At 51.3% G+C, this 23,430-nt stretch overlaps 1 protein-coding gene across 16 annotated transcripts in view; it reads right to left on the reverse strand.

The window, feature by feature from the left end:
• SFXN5 (sideroflexin 5) overlaps positions 1–23,430 on the reverse strand; it is a 129,385-nt gene that overhangs the window by 44,597 nt on the left and 61,358 nt on the right. For 15 of the 16 annotated variants that reach the window (XR_002734047.2, XR_002734052.3, XR_002734049.2 and 12 more), the window contains exons 7-10: positions 14,239–14,292; positions 13,148–13,204; positions 11,669–11,734; positions 1,031–1,121 (exon numbers count right to left, since the gene is read on the reverse strand). Coding sequence is in view for 9 of the 16 variants with exons in the window: in XM_023223919.3 (XP_023079687.1) it covers positions 1,031–1,121; positions 11,669–11,734; positions 13,148–13,204; positions 14,239–14,292 (268 nt within the window). In the remaining 7 variants the exon portion in view is untranslated. The remainder of the gene's footprint in view (positions 1–1,030; positions 1,122–11,668; positions 11,735–13,147; positions 13,205–14,238; positions 14,293–23,430) is intronic. The other variant, XM_023223926.3, reaches the window with a different exon arrangement.

The following is a 23,430-nucleotide window of genomic DNA, read 5'->3' on the forward strand; positions in this document are numbered from 1 at the left end:
GGTCTTGATTTCCTGACCTCGTGATCCATCTACCTCGGCCTCCCAAAGTGCTGGGATTACAGGTGTGAGCTACCACACTCAGCCTAGATGTGCTTTTTAACTAATGAATTAAAAACAAGATCTATCAGTTGATGTATTAAATATGAATTAGTGGACAGGCATGGTGGCTCACGCCTGTAATCCCAGTACTTTGGGAGGCCGAGGCAGGTGGATCATGAGGTCAGGAATTCGAGACCAGCCTGGCTGACATGGTGAAATCCCATCTCTACTAAAAACATAAAATTAGACGGGCATGGTGGTGCATGCCTGTAATCCCAGCTACTTGGGGGCCTGAGGCAGGAGAACTGCTTGAAGCCGGGAGGTGGAGGTTGCAGTGAGCCGAGATCGCGCCACCACACTCCAGCCTGGGTGACAAGAGCGAAGCTCTGTCTCAAAAGAAAAAGAAAATATGAATTAGTGTTGATCATAAATAATATTTTAAGATCTCTGTAAGAACTGTAATGTGCCATGAAAACATCTGTGATTTCTACTGGTGACAAAGTCACAGGTCCTGATTCTGACTGTGGTTTGCTGCCTACATTCGTAATGGAAAGAAATGTTAAAAGGCACATGTACCCTAGAACTTAAAGTATAATAAAAAAAAATGTAAAAAAAATAAATAAAAATAAATTAAAAAAAAATTAATTAAAAAAAAGTTTTTAAAGAGAAAAAAAAAAAAAAAGGCAGTTAGAGGTTAATGTAAATCTTTTCTCTGACCAAGCTCACCGGATCCGCAGCATTCTGTCTACTGACGCCTTGGGGGTCTGGGACCCCAGGCTAAGAACCCCTATGCTGAAAGCAGAATCTCAGCACAGAGCTGGTCAGTGGGACCCCGTGACCTGTCTTTTAGCTACACATTTTGCACCACTTCTCCCAGCTGGGTACCCCCTGGGCATCAGGAGAGGTGTGGAAGGGTCGTCTGTCTTGCTGGGAGCCCCGCGGTCCCCCACACCCACCCACACCACACATCTATGTGCTGTGCAGGTCTTACCTACAGCAGGGAACGGCACAAACCTCTGGATGAGAAGGCGGGTGGCTGGGGTGAACTTGTTGGCTTTCTGAACCAGGACATTAAGGCCCACCTTTGAAAGAAAAAAAAAAACACAGAAAAAGTACATGATGCTGCAGTGGCTTGTGGGAGGAGGCGCAGAACTGGAGGAAGGGCAGAGAGTGGGGGATGTCATCTTTCCCCACAATTGCACCTCACACCCCTAATCCGCAGCGTCACCTGAGGTTGCAGAGCTCCAGTGTCGCTGCATAAAGTACCACTGCCCAGTCATCCCAGGCAACTGGCCCATAAGAGGGAGAAGTAAAGCATCAGACACATACACACACATTTACACACTCACACACACACACTGCAGAGGAGAAAAGGGATGGGATGATGTGGCAGTTGCTGGTAAAACGATACATACTCCATGAATAAATGAAGTGTAGGAAGGCCTCATTCCCACCTTAGCCCTAAGCACTACCTTTCTGAAATCCCATGGTACACCCAGGTGTGGGCCCAGCCAGACCATAAGGGCTCAGGACAGGGAGACCCCCACACCTACCCACAGGCTGCAGGACTAAGCAGCATAGCTCAGGGCAGGATGGAGGGTGAGGTGGATGTCCTGAACTCACTGTCATTGCCTTCATACCTATCACCTGGCCCAGGATGCCAGGTGCCCCACCCCAGTCCATCCCCTAGGCTCCAGTCCATCCCCTAGGCTCTTTCACCTTTCGAGAGCACAGGCTTTCTGATGTCTGCCACACCAGCTCCTCTCTATGACCAACCTGCCTGAGAAGGTATCATCTCCTTCCTGCAGCAGCCTTGGCCTCCATAACCTCACTTCCCCCGTCCCCCAACACCCCACGTTCAACCCCGAGAACTGCTGCTCATCAGATGCTCCGTAGCCTTCCAGTCATGGGGCCTTTGCAGTGCTGGTCCCTGTGCCTGGGATGCCTCCCTCCTCCACTCAGTCCACACCTGTTCTTTCGGGCCCGCCCAGGAGTTCCACCTCCAGTGTCACTTACTAGCAGTGGGACCTTAGGCAGGTAAGTAATTTCATCTTTCTCTGCCTTGGTTTACCTATCTGTAAAAAGGGATAGTAATACCTACAACATCCCAGGGCTGGTATAAGAATGTATGTAAAGTGGTGGGTGTGAGCTTGGCATACAAGAGACCTCAATAAATGAAGCTATATAATCATGATGTCACCGGACCAGGAGGAGTGACTGCACCTTTTTCATCTTTGTATGTCCACTACTTAGGGCTACACTCACTGGCACATAGTACACGCTCAATAAATTGGTGACTCAGGAATAAATGCAGGAACCAACAAACATATGACTGCATGGAGAAGACAAAGGCTGGGAGTGGGGCTTTGCGGAGAAGAGAAAGATGGGGTTGGGCTAGGCAGAGGAAAAGGACTTTCTGGTGGAGAAATGCATGTAAGTGCAGGCCTGGAGACAGAAAAGACAAGATGCATGAAACCAGAAAAGGGGTTGGGTTGCAGAGGCCTCTGCTTCCCCAGACGGTGGTCAAAGCCAGCCCCCTGTGCTGTCTTTCCTGGGAAGCGTGGGAGGAGCCGCGGCAGGACTCCTGGCCTGATGGGCCGGGGCAGCCTGCTCTCAGGTCTGGCACACCTGGTGGCTCAGCAGGCCACCCTGTGCCCTCAGGCCTGGCTCTGGCCTTAATGTTGTGGGTGGTTGGGGAAGACGCAGAGCCTTGGGAAGGCCTCCAGGGCTGCCAGGTGCCTGCCGCTGTTGAGGCAGGGTGCAGCAAGGCAGAAACAGCCCAGGCCAGGCTGCGACTGTGAGACCCAGGAAGACAAGGAAGTGCTGGTCCGCCAGCCCCAGGGCAGTGCAGCATTCCGTGGAGCCAGAGTGCTTCCTGGCATGCCCACCCTGGGCTCTCGGGAACACAGCCTCCATCTTAAGTCTCAGGCTGATCCTCAGAGTCCAATCCTTGTCCTCCCAGCTCGCTCAAGGGAAGGCTGGGAGGCAGCCAGGGGCATCACGGCGTGGACTCACTTGAGTGGTACAGTGGGCAGGGCTGGGGAGCTGCCGGTTCACACTGGGCTCTGCTGCCCCCGCCACACGAATGGAATTCATCAAGTCCAGGAGCGAGTGACTCAGAAATGGCCTCCCTCACCCCCAAAAAAGTGCAGTGAGAGAAAGCGTGGGAGGAGGCTGGAGGACACACAGATGGGCAGCAGCGATGAAGAGGAGGGGGCTCGGGAGAAGTCAGTAAGCACCTCCTACATGAGGCCACTCAGCACACATTCACATGAAATATCTTAATGAGATCCCCACGACAAGTCTTTTGGATAGACCATGTTGGCCCTTTTTACAGATAGAGACAGGTCCAGAGAGGTTAAACAATTTTGCCCAAGGACAGACAGCTGTCATGAGGCAAGTAAGGCTAGGATTTGAACGCAGGGACTGCTAATTCCAAAGCCTTGCTCCTAACCACAGTGCTCTCGACCTTCCCATTGTCTCCCACCTGAGGGAGCGATGCTTTCATATCTGCATGCCTTTGAACGGCACATCTGCATAGCAAGCACCTCCCTGACAATGGCCACCTTGGGGCTGGGGTCCAAATGAGTGGAAAACAGAAGGCAACTCCTGCAGGGAAGACAGGGCCCTTGAACCACCCCTGCCCCCAGCAGCCAGAAGTCAGAAGATCTGAGTTCAAAATCCTGCATGACAATTTAAGAAGATACAGGAAGTGCTGGAAGAGGCGGAGAGCAGGAGCCATTCAAGGAAGTGAGCAGAGGGGCTGGGACCCTTCCCCATGACAGCCTCTTGGGGGTAGGCAGGGCTGGAGAGCAGTGGGAGGGAAAGGAGGAAAGGTAGCCATCACATTTGCCTCCCTCTCTCCAAAGCCTCCCCCTCCCTGGTCGGCCATTCTTCCCACTGGCTAGGACTGGCACAGCTCAGAGTGTAGGGAGGAAGAACGAAGAGAGAAAACAATGTTCTTGTCCCAGGTTTCTTCTGGCCTCTCCTTCCCTGAAAGTCACCAGGTCTCCCAGCATGGATAGGGTGACTTTTAGTGCGGTACACATATGTTTCTGAGAGCGTGGCCAACATGCCTGAGACCGAGAAAGGGGCTGGGGACCAGCAAAGCAGGGAGGAGACCTGGGCATGTGTGTAGCTGTGAGCTTACGAGAAGTCAGTGAGGTCACAATGCCCACTTGTCAGTGATGGGCCCAGTGGCAGGGAGGGCATGGATATAGAAGAGGCAAAGGGCCACTTACCCTCACCCCTTCCCAGGCCCCAGCCTAGGTCTTACTGCCGTAGCACCTAGGACAGCCACAGCCTGAGAAGGAACCCAAGATGGCTGCAGACCAGGGGTTGGGAGCCTGTCTGTTCTGGTTCCTCAGGGCCTTTTGGCCTGGAACATTTGGTAGAGCCCGTTAAAATGAAAAAGCCAAGAGGCTGGTGGCGCTGCATGCCAGCTCGTTTTCCCTGGCATGGTGGGTCCTGTTTAAGGGAACCAGCTGGTATTAATGGCACACAGCTCATCACAAACAGCAGCTAGTGATGAGAAAAATCAGAGCTAATAATCGGGTTCAGGAAAGATAATGAGATGTGGAACAATTACTGCTGAGGGTCCCCCAGGATCTGTTTTAACAGCATCCAAATAAGCCACAAAATAGAAATTAACCAAACAGGAGCTCCATTTTGGTAGATGGGGAAAACAAACAGGGTGTGGATTTTGCACAAGAATTTCTCCTATGGCCATCAGACAGGGTTTCTGGGAAAACCAGGGCTCAGGCCCCACAAGACATCAGCAATATCCTGAAAGAGGGAATAGGCCTTCTTGACCACCTATCTCCAAGGTCTGGCTACTGGGCCAGTGAATTTGCCATGAGCAGCTGACAGGAGACCAGGGGAAAAGGAGGGAAGGCCAGCTTCCTGGCAGTCCCCATAGAGATGGGAACAGGGTCAACCAGCAGCAGGAGCTGGGGGTGGGGTGGGAGCTTCATGACACCAAATCTTCAGTGTCATGAGCTACACAGTTGGTGGCTGTAGCCTTAAGAACCAAGGGCTTTCTGGGCCAACAGGCCAGCAAGGAGACACTGGATGGAGCTGGAAGAATGCCTGCATCCCTCTCCCCACATCTGTGCCCTGACTCCAGCCTGAATATCCGTTGCCTGGTGGATGCCTCTATGTCCAAGGGCTCTACGCATTCCACCTTCTCGCACCTCAAATGAAGGTTGTCTCGCTCTTCCTCACCCACACCCCAGCCTCCTCGCCCATTTCCAGCTCTGCTTCTCATGCCAGAGACCTCAGAGTGTTCTGGGCAGAAGCCTCCTGGGGCCCACGTGTAACCATGGCTCCCTGGTGCATCTCCCGGATATCATGAATGCAGCTGTTTGCTCTCCCTGCTCCCCCGACTCAGCACGCAGCCTCTGTCCCAGGATGACTGCGTGCCTCCTAACCAGGCCCCCTGCTTCCACTCTTGCCCCCATCCATCTGTTCTCTACAGCAGTTGGAGTGAAGTCTGAAAACACATGGCAACTTGCTTAAAGCCTTCAGTGGTACTGGAGGAGCCACACAGCCCTACAGGACTGCCTGGCTTGCTTGAAAGGCTCTGGCTACCTGTATGAGGAGGTGCCGTGAGGGAGTGGGTCCAAGGGTCATGAAGCCTCCTGAGGAAGGGGATGCCTGCCTGACCCCTGAGTAGGAGGCTAGGAAGGGAGCAGGACTCCGCCGAGGATCAGAAGCATGAAATACCAGGTCGTCTGCAGGGCACTCAGACAACAGTCCGCAGACTCTACTGCACCAGTCATTATGGGGGTCCAAATGGCCCTGAAGAGCAATGGAGGAAGGGGCATGCCTAAAAGGAGGGCACCTCTTGGGCGATAATAATGTAACCAAGGGTTAGGGGTTTGTGTGGGCACTGGGGGCAAGGGTTGGAGAAGGTCAAAGAATCGCTGAAGTACCAAAACTATCCACCAGAGGGCACACTTGATAGAACACATTGGTAGTCAAGTAGACCCAAGACCCTCCATGGAGGTCAATTGTTCCCCAACCCCAGCCAGCCTGCTGCTTGGCAATGGGGTCAGCAGCAAAGTAGCCAAGTAGCTGGGACAGAGTTCTGCACAGGCTAAAACATCAGTTGCTCCAGCTGTGACCAAGTTGCTTGTTTGCTGACAACAGTGACCAACCCTGACTCCTGAACCATGCCCCACAAGGGCCAGGGGGCTACCTGCTAGGAAATCAATTACACAGACCCCTTCTACACAGGAGGTGGCAACAACTTGTCCTCCCTAGAAAAGACAAACAGCTGCTTTCTGTGTCTGACTCGCACTGCCAGCATCACCATCTGCAGGCTTCTGAACACTGCAGATTCTCTACAGGGTCCATGCAATGGACCCTCCAAACCCAAAGCCACTCCTTGAACACAGCAAGACAATAGTCTGGTCCAGGATTCCCAGGTGCCGTCGTCCCCCTACCTCTCTCCAGCCTGGAGAAGAACAGAAGGGCCTGAGGTACACCCTCCACCACAGAGCCAGCCAGGCCCTGTCTTGCAGGCGGCAGGGCATGCTCTGGGCCAGGGACAAATATATGCCACTGACTTGACAATGGCCAGAAAACACAGGCCCAGGAACTAAGTATGAAGGTGAGCAGAGGGTTGAACTCTGTTACACCTAAAGAACCTCTCAAAAAATGTCTTCCAGTCCCCACTGCTCTCAGGGTACCTGGGGAGGGACTTGTCTGCCAGGCGGCATGATAATAGCTCCTCCAACCTAGAAGCTGAGAACACCACTTGGCTTCTCCCACCTCCCTACGCCACGGGGGGTGCAGTACGAAAAAGGAAAAAGGGGTCTCTGCGTGTGATTAAGCCTCGATAGGCCCTGTCACTTACTTCACCTCCGTGCCTCAGTCTCCTCATCTGTAAAATGAGGATGAACATCTAAACGACATCTGGCGCGCTGCAGGCACTCTGGAAGTGCTAGCCATTATTACAATTCTCATGACTACTTTCCAGTCTGACTATCCAGGGGACACAGAGTTGTCAGTAAGCAATGGGAACTGGAAGGTGTACGGGTTCAGTACCCAGGGATCCCCTGGAACCCCTCCTTCTATGCCAGTGTCTGGTAGTGAAGGTTAACAGCCACTGCATCCTACACAGAAAGAACCCCCCGGAGTTCAGCACTGCCCCAACAGGGAAAAACCTCAGCCAGCTAAGACCTAGCTGGAAGGGAAGGGTGTGAGGAATGGGCATGAAGTGCCTCTCATCATGTGGCTCCCCCAGGCAGCTCCTGATTGGTCCCACATCACTTCATCCCTGAGTCTTCCTCTCCAGCCCCACATCCACCCTCATCCAGGCCCCTCGTCCATGAGGGTGGCCCCACCCCTTCTCCTCCAGCCCACTTCCACCTGCACCATCTGAGACACCCAGCAGATGACACCCAGGCAGGGCTCCAGGCATGGCCTCCTTCCTCCTGAGCAAGGCACTCACAGTGCTTCTTGACTGGCCCTGATCCTCCTCCACTCACGATCACCATCACTCCCTACCCGGTGGCCACCCTCCTGCTCTGAGCCCGGAGTTGGTCATGCTCTCCTGTGCGCCTCTGCCTGTGTGGTGCCCTCTCTCTGGAACACCCGCCCTGTCTGCCCCTTGCTCTCTCCACTGTGTCCTATGAGTCAGCCCTGTGTGAAGTCGGGGCCCCTCCCCTGCTTCCACCACACCCTGTGGTCACCTTAATCATAATTCTGATTATACTACAGAACGTTCTAGCTTCCCCTCTCAGCGCCTTGAAGGACACCCCAGTCCCTGCAGCCCCCAGCGCCTGCAAAGTACCCGCACATCACAGTCCCCCGATGGGAGTCAAAGGGTCTTACTTCCTCTCACCCTCGTGTAGCCGGGGGCCCAGTGAGGGCTGCCCACAGAAGTGCTTAATGCAAACTCTCGAACTAAAAAACAGTGAGGATTGAGAGAGGCTTCCTTTGTTAAAAGACAGCAAACTGTTAGATTTCAAAAATAACTTAAGACGGGATTTCTTTTTTATTCTCAAGCAAGCAGCCAGACATTGCCAAATCTATTTAGAAGGTTCACCAAGAGGCTGCTGATCCCACCCTGGTGGTCCTGCAACCAGCAGGAGTCTTCATTTGAGGGCATGCAAACTGGGGATCCCTGATCCCAGGGGTGCTGGCCAAGGTCAGGGCTCCTCTGAGTGGGGGAGGGGGCTCTCCAGGGCCCTGGAGGAGGATGGCCTCCACTCCAGCTCGCCCTCTGTCCCAAGGACCTGCTTGCAGCCTGTAGGCCCCCATCCATGCCACCTGCTTGTAGGGACTCGTTTTAATTAATGCCAGAGCTGGGCCAACCACTGGGGCCATGACACTTGTTTGCAGGTCATCTCCTCCTAACAGGTTCACCCTGGGAGGGGATTTGTCACTAATTGAAGCAGAGATCAGTTAATGAGGCTGCGGGACCTGGGGTTCCAGAGAACAAGGGAAAATAAAATAAAGTCTCTTTCTTCAGAGGTTTTGTGACTTACACACACAAAAGAAAAGCAAGCAAGCTGCTGATTTTCCAAGTCAGAAACTCCACTCCATCTGCCGGAGTTAGACCCTCGCTGTGTGAAGACGTCAGGAGGAGGGACGCCGCCACCGCTAGGACTCGCAGATCGGAGGGGCCTCAAGGCCAGCAATCAGTCAGTGGCCTAATTAATAAGTATTTATGGGGCAGTGCCCTATGCTCCACTCCATGGGGGAGAAGCCATGGTGCCTGTCCCTGGCTAACTTGTAATTCAGTGGGGATGGGGCTCAGACTGCAGAACACTGAGGGGACAGTGCAGAACACTGATGGGGCTCAGACTGCAGAACACTGAGGGGACATGGTGCGACTGAGTGTGAGTGGGGAGGACAGGGGTTTCCAGGACTTGTGGGGAGGGTGAGTGCTACGGGCTGGAGTGGTTGGGGAAAGCCTTTCGAGGGGTGCTGGAGCTCACAGGGAGGAGAAAGGAGGGAGGCCCCAGCAGAGACACAGCCCCACGTGAGGCCCCAGCCCCTGCTCAGCAAGAACTCAGCTCTGGGAACCCCAGAGGGCTCCAAGTCCCCCAATAACTCTGTCTTCAGAACCCATACCCCACAAATCTGTGTTAGGTTTGCCCTGGCAAGTGGTTGGGATGGAGCGGCTGATGGTCCTTCAGGTGGGGCAGTGAGGACTGGACACACAGAGAGCTCAGAGCTCTCAGAAAAAGCTGAGTGATTTTTTACTTTTTTTGAGACAGGGTTTTGCTCTGTCACCCAGGCTGGAGTGCAGTGGTGCAATCATGGCTCACTGCAGCCTTGACCTCCTGGGCTCAAGCGATTCTCCCACCTCAGCCTCCCAGGTAGCTGGGACTACAGGTGTGCACCACCATGCCTGACTAATTTTTTTGTATTCCTTATAGAGAGGGGGTTTTGCCATGTTACTCAGGCTGAGAAGCTGATTCTTGGCCTGCAGAGCAAGGAAGTCCACCAGGACAATGATCCCCTTCACTCAAGCTTTTCCATTCAGGGCCACTCAGCATCCTTCCCTATGTAGCCTCCTCCTTTCACCCCACCCATGAGTCTCAAAGAAGGGAAGGGGATTTTTGAGCTGCTAAGCCAAGCAGACCATCAGCTCCTCTCATCACAAGGAACAAGGAGGAGGTGACAGAGTCCTTTCTCCCACTCAGGAGAGCCTTTGGCCTTCACCCAGCAAGTCCCCAGAATCAGGGACCCCCAATTTGTCTGACTCACAAATGAAGTCTCCTGCTGGGCTGCAGGACAAGCTGGGTGGCAGGTCAGTAGTCTCTTGGTGAGCCATCTGAATAGGCCTGCAATGTCTGGCTTCTTGCTTTTGTGAAGACATAAGGATTTGGGAAAGAGATCTTGAGCATGAGATGGGACATCCCACTTCACAGCTATTTGGAGATGACTTGGTCTATGTGGGAGTGAAATAAATGAGGCCATTTCAGGACAACCCCAAATCCCTCCTTTAGAAGAATGGTGAATTAAATCGTGGTATATGGTACAATGGGTAATATACAGCTGTGAACTGTTATTATACAGTATTTACTTAATGGCACTGGAAAGATCGAGGAAAGTGGGTTTTACCAAAAGGTTATTGTATGTGAATTCTTCATTATATGTGAATGTTTTCTTTTTCATTAGAGATAAGATGTTGCTATGCTGCCCAACATGGCCATAAGTGATCCTCCCATCTCAGCCTCCTGAGTAGCTGGGATTACAGGGGCACACCACCTTGCCCAGGTGAACGGTTTTGGAGTTTTTTAATTTTTAAACTTTTTTATTATTTATTTATTTTTCTGGAGATGGAGTCTCACTCTGTCGCCCCAGGCTGGAGTGCAGTGGCGTGATCTCAGCTCATTGCAACTTCTGCCTCCCAGGTTCAAGCGATTCTCCTGCCTCAGCCTCTCAAGGAGCTGGGATTACAGGTGCCCATCACCATGCCAACTAATTTTTGTATTTTTTTAGTATTGACGGGGTTTCACCATGTTGGCCAGGCTGGTCTTGAACTCCTGATCTCAGGTGATCCACCTGCCTCGGCCTCCCAAAGTGTCGGGATTACAGGCGTGAGCCACTGCACCCGGACTTTTCTTTTTTTAAATGGGGTCTTGCCATGTTGCCCAGGTTGGAGTGCACTGGCTGTTCACAGGTGTGATTACAGCACACTACAGACTCAAACATCTGGGCTCAAGTGATCCTCCCACCTCAGCCTCCTGAGTAGCTGGGACTACAGGTGTGCCCCGCTGTGCTCAGCTATGTGAATGTTGTTTGGTTTTCATTTTCTAATTATTTTTTCTTACCAGTTACATTAACGTATTGTGAAATGAATGAAATGACAGAGTTGTGAAGGGGCCCTTCGCCCTCTGGAGTCGGCTATAGAAGGCCATCCTAGTGGGGATCCAGAGAGAGCCAGACGCAGGCACAGGGGTGGGCTCAGGGGTGGGACAAGTGTGCAGAAGGTCCTGGCAGCTTGAGCGTCCACTCTGGCTCTGACCCAGGGCTCTGACTGTGGCACTTGCCCCGGCCTCCTCTGGGAAGCAGGGAGCCACATCTACCATACCCTCACCCTCAGTCTCTGAACCTCCCCTACTGAGTAGCTGCTTTGGCCTCAAAGTACTGTGGAGACTCAGCATGAGCCTAATGCCCCTGGCTCTGGGCACTGACAGGTCTTCGGGAGGAGCTGGACATGTGATACCAGTAAGGCCACAGAGAGGGAACAGCAGCGCCCCGGTAGCTGAGCAAGAGCTCAGGGGAGCAGGCACATGGGCGGGCCTTGCAGAGTCATTCAGAGGCGACCCCCCAACTCCGACCCAGCCATGTTACCGAGCATGAGGAGCGGCCTTCTGAGCAGAGTGCTGGGCAACTGTGGCCCCACTCAAGACAGATGTCCTGCCTCGGCGCCCCCGAGCACCACCTCACCTCCCTGCCTGCTCTTCATAACAGGGAGCACCAGGTTGTGCTCTATCTACTGGAGCCTCTTTTCGGCCTGGAAAGCCTGTCCTGACTCCCTACCCACAGAAACCTGTCTCCCACATCCTTGTCCAGCCTGGCCCTCAGGTAAGCATCCACTTGCAATGCTGAGCGGGGTGGCCCCAGGGCAGCAGAGTCAAGAAGGAGCAGGGGAGGGAGTACTCACAGCAATGGAGACGGCACTGATGACAGCTCCCAGGTAGCCCTGGATGAACTTGGATACAGGTGAAGGCTGGAAAACAGAGGCAGAATTTCAGGCCTGCTGGGTGCCAAAAGCTCCCATACTTCCCCTTATAAGCTGTCCCAGCCAGCAAGAAGCATCCTGCCCACCAGCCTGGAAGGTGGGTGGAAGAGGCCCCTCAGAACCCAAAGGGATCAGGCCACCCTCAGCTCAGTTCCCAATGTAGAAATATAAATCACCAGTAACCAGGGAGATGCTGAAGGGCCCACTTCACTCCTGCCCCGTTCTAGAAAGGTCACTGGTAGACAATGCTGGCTGGAGGTGAAGAACAGCAAGGCTAACACAGACCATTGATGGCTGGGGCAAGCAGTGTCCACTTTAGAGGTTAAATGTTGCAAGGGGGCTGTTTGGCACCTGGAGCACTTTCTAGGTGGAAATGCCAGTGTCAAGGCTCTCACAGGCCTTGCCAGCCCATGGAACAACTGGGCTCCCATGTCAACAGATGATAGCTGCCCAATATCTCTACAGAGAAATACACCCCAAGTTCCAACATAGACAATTAAGAAAGCTAAGGAACTTGCCCTGTGCTACAACTGCAGGTTTAGAGGTGTTTGGTTTAAGATAAATGGGAGTCATCCAAGCAGAGATGGCCATATGTGAAGCCTATGAGAGAGACTTGGGGTGGAGATTTAGATGTCAGGGGGCATCCACAGCATACCAAGCCTCTCAATTCCTACAGCTCAGGCCAGCTCCTAACTCCCCTCCTCTCCCCCAAGGTTAGCAAATGTTAGGACTCTTCTCTACCCCATACCGACAGGCCCCCAAAGGGGACCTAGATGCATCCTGCCTTCTTTGCCTTTGAACTGAAGTGGGGGAGAGGTGGCCTCTGCAGCAAAGCAGGGGCCCAGGAGCTCTTCCTGGACAACAGAAGGGTCATTGGGCCTCCACCACAAGCTCTCCAAGGAGTGCAGGGGGCTTTGGGGAGGAGGTACCAGCCCTGGACCCTCCCCACTCAGGAGCAGCCCTTCAGCTTGTGGCCAGCAGTCAGGACCTGAGAGCACTGAGGCAGCTTCCAGAAAATTTGGAGGAAGCTTTAGGGGAATTTGGCCCCCACGTAGCTGATATCATCATGATCCAAAACCCAAATGTAAGAGCTACCTAAGAAGAATCTGAAAGCCAGCCAAACTCATCCCTTGCACTGCTCCCATTTAATGGGCCTTCTTCACTTCATGTAAACAGCTCCTCCCCAGAGGGCTCCTGGCCCAGAAACTCCAGCTGACCTCAGCCAAGTAATGTCTGAGTCGGCCACCCACCTGAAGGGTTGGCATTTTAAATCAGATATCTAGAGGAGGGCCATGTTTAACCAAGAGGCAGCCACTGATGGTGGCATGTCACACTCTAGGGAGGATGACTGGGCCTCCCTATCCTGAACCCCACCACTTGGGAGAGGGCAGTGATGCTCACCTTGGTCGCATTGCGGTTTGCATAGTTGACACAGGCATTGTGGCTCTGGTTCAGCCACTGAAAGGCAATGATGAGAGAAGTCAGGGAAGGAGTGGTCACCTCCCTGGAAGCCAGGCCTGGACCCCAGGAGGTCACACATCCCCAGAAAGGCACAGCATGTGATCTCTAGCTCACATGGTGCCGCCGATGCTGCCGGTTAGCATGACTGACGGTCCTGGTTTGCCCAGGGCTGTGCTGGTGTTAGCACTGAGCCTTGCCTCTCGGGAAGTCTCTTGGTTCCTGAATGGGGTCCTGCACACCCCAGCAGTCCAGCTGATCCTGAGACAGTCACCTCTCGTGGAATGATGGCATTCACTGCCCCTGCAGACCCCACTGCCTTTGTCACACCATCTTTATTATATTACTTGCTGGACAAAAGTTGGCCTAGAATGACTGATAGCCCTGCACTTCTTTCAAAAATCTCCCAGTCCAGTGTCCTGCACCTCCAGTTCCCAGACACAGAGGCCAGCAGGAGTTTTGTTCAGTGAAGACTGACATTTTCTCCTAGAACACAGACAGGTTTTCCTTCCTGCCCCTCTTTCTCTGCACACATAAACACAGAGATACCCTCAACTGTTTTCATGGCATCACAACCCAGACTGTCTCCAAGAGCAGGGACCAGGGTCTGTGATGCACTTCACCACCTCAGGTTAGGGGTGGATTAGCCTTCCTCAGTAGATGTGGGGGAGGCTGATGTCAAAATGAGAATATGGGCCTCAGGGTCACTGGCCTTGGGATGAGCAGCCAAAGGGCAGAGTGGGGGCCACCCCACTGACAAGCCAGCATGTTCCAGGCAGGGGCACGCAGCCCTCATCTCCTCTGTCCAAAGGTTAGAGTGACACGTGTGGATTGAGACATGCTGGGCTGCTGGAGACCTCAGCAGGGCCAAAGTCCTGGTTTTCCTTCAGTGACTTCTGGGCTAGGGGTGGTGTCGGGGTGGACTGACCCTATGCGGGGTCTGGACGGGGCAGGAGACACCAGGGCAGGGAGTTCTTAACCAGCACCTGTGTGGGCCCTTCCTTCAGGAGCCCTGTTTGCTGGGAGACTGTTACCTGCCAGAAGACAGTGGATGCCAGTGTCTGGTTGGGCAAGAGAAGACCGACTACCTATGAGCGAGAGAGAAGAAATGCTGAAAAAGGCAAAAGAAACATCTATGCTTTTTGCAAAGAAAAAATACACTACCACAAATGAGTGAGCTGGATCTACACAAACTGATGTGGTATGCCATGTACACACAAACTGAGGTTCACTAAGGGAGAGGGTGTGCGATGGGAAAAAACCAAGTTGCAGAATTGTATTACAGCATAATCTTATTTAAAGAAAAATCACCTTATATATATAACCATATACACAAACACATGCATACACACATTATCTCCAAGCATGAGAAAACCTGTAGCGTGGATGTCTCTGGAGGTTGGGTTGCAGGTTACTTTTGCACAATCTTAAATATTTCTGTATTCTTCTAACAATAGACATGCATTATTTCCACTATTAGGGGGGCAATAAAAAAAAGCAAACAAAAGGAATACCTTCGTTTCCACTCAGGTTACCTAACTCCTTCTCACCCTAGCCTTCCTGTAGGATTTTTCCGAGGATTAAACAAAAATCATTTCAAAGGCCTTAAGTGCTTTGTAAATACAAGTTGGGGGAATTTGTATCTGTTATCTGTGAATTTCCATGAAGCAAAAACCTATACCATGTTTAAGCAACTGAATGAAACACAGATTTCTAATATTTGTTGAATGAGTGAAGGAATGAATGAAGAGATGAACAAATATACACATACACACATATGGCTACGTATGGAAGCACTACGTGGATCCATTATTCCCAAAGCCCAAATATCACCTAAGACCTAGACTTGCTGATCATTTTTTTGGTTTAAGTCAAGATGAATGGTCTGATTTTGACACTGGCCAAGCCTTGGACTTCAGGGATCCATGTGCATCTCTCCAGTTTACCTTTTGAGTGTTTGTGTGCAAAGTAACATCTACCAAGTCCCGCTGCATATGGGAAAAATGTGCACAACCATCCACATATTGACTTATTTATTATTCTTGTAGATAAAATGGCTCTTTGGCAAGAATTTCTGTAAGGAACAAGTATAAACATTCAATAATATGCAGTAAATCAAATTCTAGACATCCCCAGCAGCATTAGTAAATCATGTTTTAAACATTAAAATGTTTTAAAACAGCGAACACACACACACACACACACACACACACACACACACACAATCTATATTTATTGGCTCACATCAGTTTGAATAAAATTATATAATATAAAGCTATTCCATAGCTCCAATGACGAATTATGAATTATGAGATTTTTCCCCCCAGAATGAGATTTCAACTTGATTTTTTTTTTTTTTTCTTTGCAGTAGCAGCTTAGGGAACTAGAGTGAGAATCAGGGGAACTTGGGTCTTACATTCAGCTCCATCCCCGTGTGATCGCCGGCAGAAGATGATCCCCTTTGGGCTCTAACTTTCTTACCTATGAAAGTGAAGGGGTTGACCTCAGTGTAAAATTCTACTTCCAAATTCTGGGTAGTTGGTGTCAAGTCAACAGAGACAGTCTTGTCTGTAATGGGATCCCATCTACCAAGGAGTATCCCAGAAAACTGAGGACCTCCTCCTAGTTGGGGCCCCCAGTTAGAAGCCAAACCAGAGGGAGGAAGCCGAGCCTAGCAGGGGTGGGGACAGGACAGGGGGTGGGTGAAGAGTACATGTGCTCATATGTGTACACGTATGCATGGCTGACTGCCTCCTATCACCAGAGGAAGTTAATAAGGCTGTTCACTGTTTGGAGCCCAGCACGTCATCCCCTGATCTGGAGTCTACTGAACACGGTGTCTTATGGACTACATGTCTTCTCTGAATCCCCACTTACCCCCCTTGAACTGTGCTTGAACCACCAGGAACATCGTAAGATACAGCCCAATGGGACTCACTGCATTTACCTGACAACTGCTGTCCAGGACACGGCCCGTGACACCACAGGGTTCCCTTTATAATCCTCTTGGGGGAAGTATTTTCCAGTCTCAGGGTAGAAGCTGTGCCTCTGAGTAACTGGTGTGCATGCGCCTTGCAGACACTGGGCCATTTAACTGAGTCTCTTTGCACCGTCCAGAAACTCAGGCCAGCTCTCCATAGCCACATCTGCCAAGTGTACAGACCCACACTGCCTGGATTCTGTGCCCAAACCTCACTTCTGGCTTCATTTTCTCTTCCCTTCCCTTTGTCTCATTTTCATCTTCACTTCTTTTATCTTTAGTGGCAAGCATTTTTAAAAGTGACATCAAGTCTTTTCCAGAACAAACCAGAACTCTAAACTAAACTAGTATTTGGGCTATGTACCACACACATGCACACTGCCCATGGCTCTGTGACCAGCGAGCTTTCTACTTTGTTAAACAATCCCCACTTCCCATCCCAACCTCCTGCCCTAACATGGGTCTGGGGTCCATGCTGGCACCTCTGACTGCTGTAAGTCTCCTCACTCTTTCTTAAAGAGATGGACTGACTGACTGATTTTGCGAAGCATTTCACTTACCATAATCCTCCTACTAACCCTGGGGATCAAAGCAGACCTGACTTTTGATATTTTGCAAACGAGACAACTGAGGCTTAGAGAAATTCAGTAATCTGTCCATAGTTTCATAGCAAGCTAGAGAATCAGGTCTCCTGGTTCCTGGCTTGGGGGCCCTGACTCTGATTTTAGGGTGCTCCTTCTCCAGCTCATCCCCCTGAGCACAGAAAGAGGGGGGATCCAGTCAGCACTCCACATCCATTTATGGGGAGCTGCTTCTATGTACCAAGTTCCTTGCTGCTCCTAACGGAGAAAGTCAGAGGAAAGGAATGAGTACATGCGTGCACGCGCACATTCACACCACACACACATACACACACACACACTCCTTAACCACAATAAAAACAAAAACCAGACAAGAAAATGGAGGATAACATCCTTTATAACACCTAGGCTTGAAAATGACAAGATGGTTTAATGAGGTATTTGGATATGTGTAAAGTTGATAAATTTTAACATCCAAAGAGGAGTTCAGGAAGGGAGGGGTGAGTGTGTCCCGGCTATCTAACAAAGGCGGAGGTAGGAGTGAGCCGAGGGGGTGCAGACACAGGAGCAGGGACAGCCGAGACAGCGGAGAGACTGGTCTGACTGCAGAGGAGGTCTGGGAGCCCAGAAGGGAGTGTGGAGAGGGTGAGCTTAGAAGACAGGAGCACAGAGCTGCACCGGCCAAACAGAGCCTTAGGGGGCCATTTGAGGCTAAGGCAGGGGAGCAGGGATCCTGCCCTCCAGGTCCTCACAGTCAGGCAGGGACCAAAAGCACAAGGATGCCAGCCCCATTCCCTATTAGGCAAAACGCAGCACCATCTGCACAATCCCAGGAGCAAGAGCAGATATTTTATAACTTCCTTTTTTCTTTTTAAGTCTAAATTAAAAATAAATGTTCCCTTCAGCTCTCAGATGTATATCTCTGGTGCAACCTGCCCACATTCCCTCCCGCTGCCCTTTCCAGAACATGGCAGGGGAAAGGAAGAAAGAGAGGGATAGAGAGGGAGCCAGTCCACCCAGCTTCAATGCCAGTGGATTGCACCTCTTCCAAGAGGGAAACGATTCAGGCGTGGCCACGCAGACGGGTGGAGAGTGCCCAGAATGTGGCTGGTACCAGGGAAAGTGGAAGGAGAGGGAAACAGGAGCCAACAGCTAGGATTTCTAGCCCAGCCTCCACCCTATCGCGCTGCAGGACCTTGGCCAAATCACACATCCTATCTCTGCTCCCATTTATAGTTCATAACATGGCTGAAGTCCCCTCTGCCGCTCCAGCCCCCTGGCAGCTGTGCTCTCTGCACATCCGTCTGTATCTTTAGTGTTCCCCTTCCTCTTGGGTGTCCTACCACGGACCTAGTGATCAACGCTCAGGCTCTGGTTGTCAAATGCTGGTGCCAGCATTTACCAGCTATGTGACCACAGGCAAGTCACTAGAGCTCTTTGTGCCTCTGTTTCTTCAGCTGTTAAGTGGAGGACAATCCCAGTACCTCTCAGGATGGTTATGAGAGGAAGTAAGGTATGGAGGAAATTCAGCTCAGCGTGCAGCCTGCAGCAAGTGCTCCCTGGATGCTGGTTGCCAGTGCCATTCCTCTCCTCCCATGTAGTTCTTTCCTGGACTTTGCTGGTTTCTTCCTCTGAGCTCCGTAGTCAGCATTACACCACTGAACATCATCTCATCTCCATCCGTCTTGGAATACAAGTCTTATCCCTCAGAGAACAGAGCTGCGGAAGGCAAAATTGGGGCTTTTCCCTCTTCCTCTGATGCCCCCCATGGCATTCAGCACAAAGCTGGGCTCACACCCCAGGCTGGAAGAACACTGCTCATCATTACATAATTATTGACCAGGGAAAGATCTCTGCTGGACTGGGACAATGCACTCCTGACTCCTTTTATTAAGTTCTAATTGCAGGGCGGTTGGGGTAGGAGACTGAGTCTTTGGTCCAGATTATTTTCCACTCCCTCTATCCATACCCTCGCCACGGCCTCATCACAGAAGGAATTTATTTCCTCACTTTTTGGCTCCACTTGGTCATCTAACTTGCTCTGGCTGACGGCACATGGGAGGATGGACGTGGCAGTGTGTCAGTTGAGCCCTGGCTCAGAGGCCTCATGCCTTCCTGCTTGCCCTCCTGAGCATCTAAGGTTGCCACAAGAAGACATCCCTGAAAAATCCCTGGTCCAAGGAGGAGGAGAGACAGGAGGGCACAGTCTATCCCAGGTCAGGTCACCTTCAGTTGACCATAGTGAGATCCAGAACTGCCTCAGTCAAGCTCTGTCTAGACCGGGCAAACCCCAGTCAACCGCAGATCCCTAAGAATGAATGCTTACAGGCACGGTGGCTCACACCTGTAATCCCAGCACTTTGGGAGGCCAAGGCAGGCGGATCACCTGAGGTCAGGAGTTCAAGACCAGCCTGGCCAACATGGCAAAACCCTATCTCTAGTAAAAATGCAAAAACTAGCTGAGGGTGGTGGCAGGTGACTGTAATCCCAGCTACTTGGGAGGCTGAGGCACAAGAACTGCTTAAACCCAGGAGGCGGAGGTTGCAGTGAGCTGAGATCGCACCACTGCACTCCAGCCTGGGCGACAGAGCCCAAAGAGCGAGATTATCTCAAAGAGAAAAAAAAAAGAATGCTCACAGATGCCACTGAAGTGTTGTGGATGTTTTCTACATGACACTATGGTAGCAATAGCTAGCTAATACATGGCTTACTACATATGCAGAGTGACTATGCTGTTCTTTCTAGTCCAAAATTCTGTACCATTATGAATATATGCCTTGAATTAAGTCTTCACCAGGGATGTTGGTTCCTAAGCAGCCTTGCTTATCAAACCCACCCAACCCAGGGGCCATCAGCCCAACTCTAGGGATGCCCTGACAGGCCCAGGAAGAGGGGCAGTTTGTGCTTGAGCCTAGTCTCAAGACAGAGTAAGGAATGGGGCCAATGGCACCCATATGGTAACTTGCTACAAGAAAAATCACATCTTCACTTTGGGCCTCCTCCTTCAGAGTATTCTAACTGCTGCAGAGAGATGAGGTCTCAATCTGGGAGACAGGCACCCCCAAATATCTCAATCTGCTTGGCCAGAAGTGGGACATGAACAGCTGAAGATAAAGGCAACGAGGGGTAAGGCCACTGCCACAGTTCTGTGTACCATGCTATCAGGGCTCAGAACTGAGCAAGCCCCCGCCCCTTGGCCATCTCCCATACAAAACTGACTCAAACTACAGGAGAAAGGTTTTTTTAAAAGCGTGGGAAATCTGGAGAGGAAATGAGGTATGCGTCAAAACAATTGGGCGGTAAAACTGAAGCCAGGGGAAGACTACGGGGTATAGAACTGTCCTGTTCGCCAAGATAATGGTGGAAATAATCGTCCCTCTCACCCTTCACCCCGTTTCTACTTGGCTAATCCCTCCTTCCTCATCCTTCAGGTTTTAGTTTAAGCATCACTTCCTCCAGGATGTCTCCTCTGACCCTCACAATGAGGTAAGGTCTGTCACGCGCTCCCCGGCACCCTGCATGCCTTCTCTGTACCATTCATCTCAGCAGCAAAAAAGTGTGCCTACCTCGAGAGCTTCCATTAGCTCAGAGGAGGCCCCCTGACGCTGCCTCCCCACATACCCGGGAGCCTCCCAGGTAGAGCAAGTGTCTTTACATCTCATTCCTTTCCACCACAGATTCGCTCAACTCCATAAATGTCCCTCTTTGTTACTGACAGATCCACCATGGGCCCCAGTACCCCAATACCCAACAGATGTCCTGTTGTTTCCTTCCACTTTGTCTCCATCTTCTGATTTATGTGGCTAATGATCTGAAAGTTACACTTCAGTGTATAAGGGGTGTTGCTACTTAAAGTATGCCAGCCAGTTAAAGAAAATCTCTCTGTCAAATGAATGTTTACCCCGGACCGGTCAATTCTAGCTTCACTGGAGTGACACCTCCTGTGTGGTGAGCTATGTCAACATGGCTGGGGTCTGGTAATGCTGGAGGAAAGCCAGGGAGAACACTGGGATTGGGATTTAAATGTGCAAAAAAGCAGAGGAGGGATGAGGAGGCTTGGGAGATGTCAGGAGGGCCCTGGGACACACCCCTGGAGATGAAGTGGCCAACACCAGCATCTTCTGGTACTTGGAGTCTCTAAGTCCATGTGATCATCTGTGCGTTAAAATGAAGGAGTGCAAAGTACAGAGTCCAAGCTCTTAATATTTCAAGACAGAAATCAGATTTAGACTTAACCTAAGGCCACCAGATCCAATGACTAGGTGTTTGTGGTCTGCCCTCCTTAGCACCCTGGGCTGGAAATGAGGCTTTTGGTCCCTGAGTTTTGAGAGTCCGACATGACAACAGGGATGGGAGAGGAGGGGAGGGGAAAGGAGAGGAGGGGAGGGGAGGGGAGGGGAGCAGCACTTTGGGGAGCTCAGGGCTGAGGGAGGCACGAATGCTCTCTGGGAGAGCCCCAGGCCCATGAGGGAAACCCAGGCCCTGGCATCTGAGGCATTCCACAGCAAACAAGGGAAGAGGGCGCAGGAGCAGAGGGGCAATGGAGAGGGCAGGCAGGACGAGGGACGGACCACCAGGGCCAAGCCTGGCTCTGCCTCTCCCCGGCCACGTGCACGGAAGCAGCAGTGCTGTGCTCAGGAGAAACCTGGGAAGGGAGAGGCTGTGGATAAGAAGCAACCATGCTGGCGGGTTTTTTCTGGAAAGATACCTGAAGAAAGGGAGCGATGAACCGCAGAGCCTCAGGGACAGCCTCAGTGCACCGGCACAGCCGCGGTGCTTATGTATAAATTGGGATCTCTTTGCCACACACCGAAGGGGGAAAAAGTTCCCATCTTCAAATGTTAAGCTTAAAATAAGACACTACATGGTTGCCAGTGGATCTGTGAAATCTGCTGACTAAACTGGCACCAGCCTCTGGGAGAAAACCAGCTCGTTTCTCCTGAGCTCTGGGGGGCGAGCAGGGTAGGGCGAGGTGACTCCCGGGCAAAGTGGGAACAGCGTCGGGGTCAAGCCGGGGATGTGCACCTGGGCAGAAGGCAGCCTCACTGTGGTTTCCAGAAGCTTCTCAGTTGAGGCACCTGCCAGCCTTACTCGCCCCTTCCCTTCATCACTCAGGGACCCAGTTCCTAGCACATTCGCTGGCACCCTCGTTTCTATTTTGGTAAGCATTTTTAGTGGCTTCTGCATGCGTATATTTTCTTACCCACTCCATCAGACCAGGGGCTTTCCTAAGGTGTGGACTGGAACTTTCACTCCCCTTCAGACCAGGCATTTGCTTAAATGTTCAGTGCTACCAGGCGACAGCAGGGCCTTGGAGGAGCTGATGGGGCTGCAGAAAGCCCTGGAGCAGCCAGCATGCTCCTTCCACACAAGACGAGGCAGTGGCCCAGGGGTGGGGAGGAATGGGGACGGACCACGTTGCTTGTCCATGTGAAAATGCCAAGGTGGAAGGCCACAGGTTCTTCAAATCCAATGGTTCGTCTGGAGACCCAGCCTCTGGCTTGACTGTTCTGAACCCCAGGATACAGATATTTGGGGCTAGGAAGTGGGGATAGGTGAGCATTGTCATTTCGGTTCTGGCTGCCTGGTAGAGCTGCTGGGAGGTACCCAGGCCATGCTCCCCATTTTGCCTCCATCACGTATTCATACAGGATCTTGGAGGCCAGGGCATCCTCTTCTCACACCACATGCGTTTATTCATAGAGGGATGTTTGCTCCGGCCGGGGAGAAGATCGGTTCTAATAGGACATTCACAGCATCTGCTTCAGCAATGAACCCCTGAATGGCATGTGAGTGGATCAGCATCTAAGTCCCCCACCTGCCTACAGGGCCATAGTGACCCTGCAATGATGGGCTGGTCTTGGGTAGGGCAAGGCGAGAGTGGAAATGTATGGGGTGAGCCTCAGTAACCCATTGTGAATCGAAGACAGTGCTGGCATCTACTGGGTTAGCCAGTTCTTCCCACTTGATGGCAGCTGGTAATTGTGTAACACTCCATTTGGCTTCTCAGGGAAAAATGAGCCCCACATTCAACTTTTGCCATTTCAAATATCCACTTACCCAGTTTAACAAAGAGATGATACCACTAAATTGTATATCTTTTAAAGTGTTGATGGAATATTTATAGAAGTTCTTATGGCATTTTTGTTTGCCTACCTATCACCATTCTTGCCTTCCTTCTTACTAATAGAATCCTTATATAATTGGGGATCAACTATATACCCAGCTAAATTCTAAATGAAATGTAAGCAGAACTGTTGCATGGAAATTCCAAAAAGGCTCCTTAAAGAGAGGCTGTATCTTAAAGATAAATGTATTTCAGTTGGGAGATACAACCTACTATTCTTCTTTTCTTTCTCCTCTCTGCAATGTGAATGTGATGGCTGGAACTCCAGCAGCCATCTCGGGCTATGGGGTGACTTTTTACAATAGAAGCCAGTACTGAAAATGGTGGTGTAGAAAAATGGAAGACTGGGTTCCTGATGATACTGTGGGGGTCCTTCCTATCTCCAAACCTCTTTGACATGAGAGAGAAATAAACTATTTTGTTTAAGCCACTGTTATTTTGGACTTTGTTACATGCAGATGACCCTGATCCTAAGTGGCATATTCAGGTACCATGCTACAAAGAAAACCACAATAAATCCCAACTGGCAAAACTGTAG

This window comes from Piliocolobus tephrosceles, chromosome 15 (genome assembly GCF_002776525.5).
Source record: "Piliocolobus tephrosceles isolate RC106 chromosome 15, ASM277652v3, whole genome shotgun sequence".
Lineage (NCBI taxonomy): Eukaryota > Metazoa > Chordata > Mammalia > Primates > Cercopithecidae > Piliocolobus > Piliocolobus tephrosceles.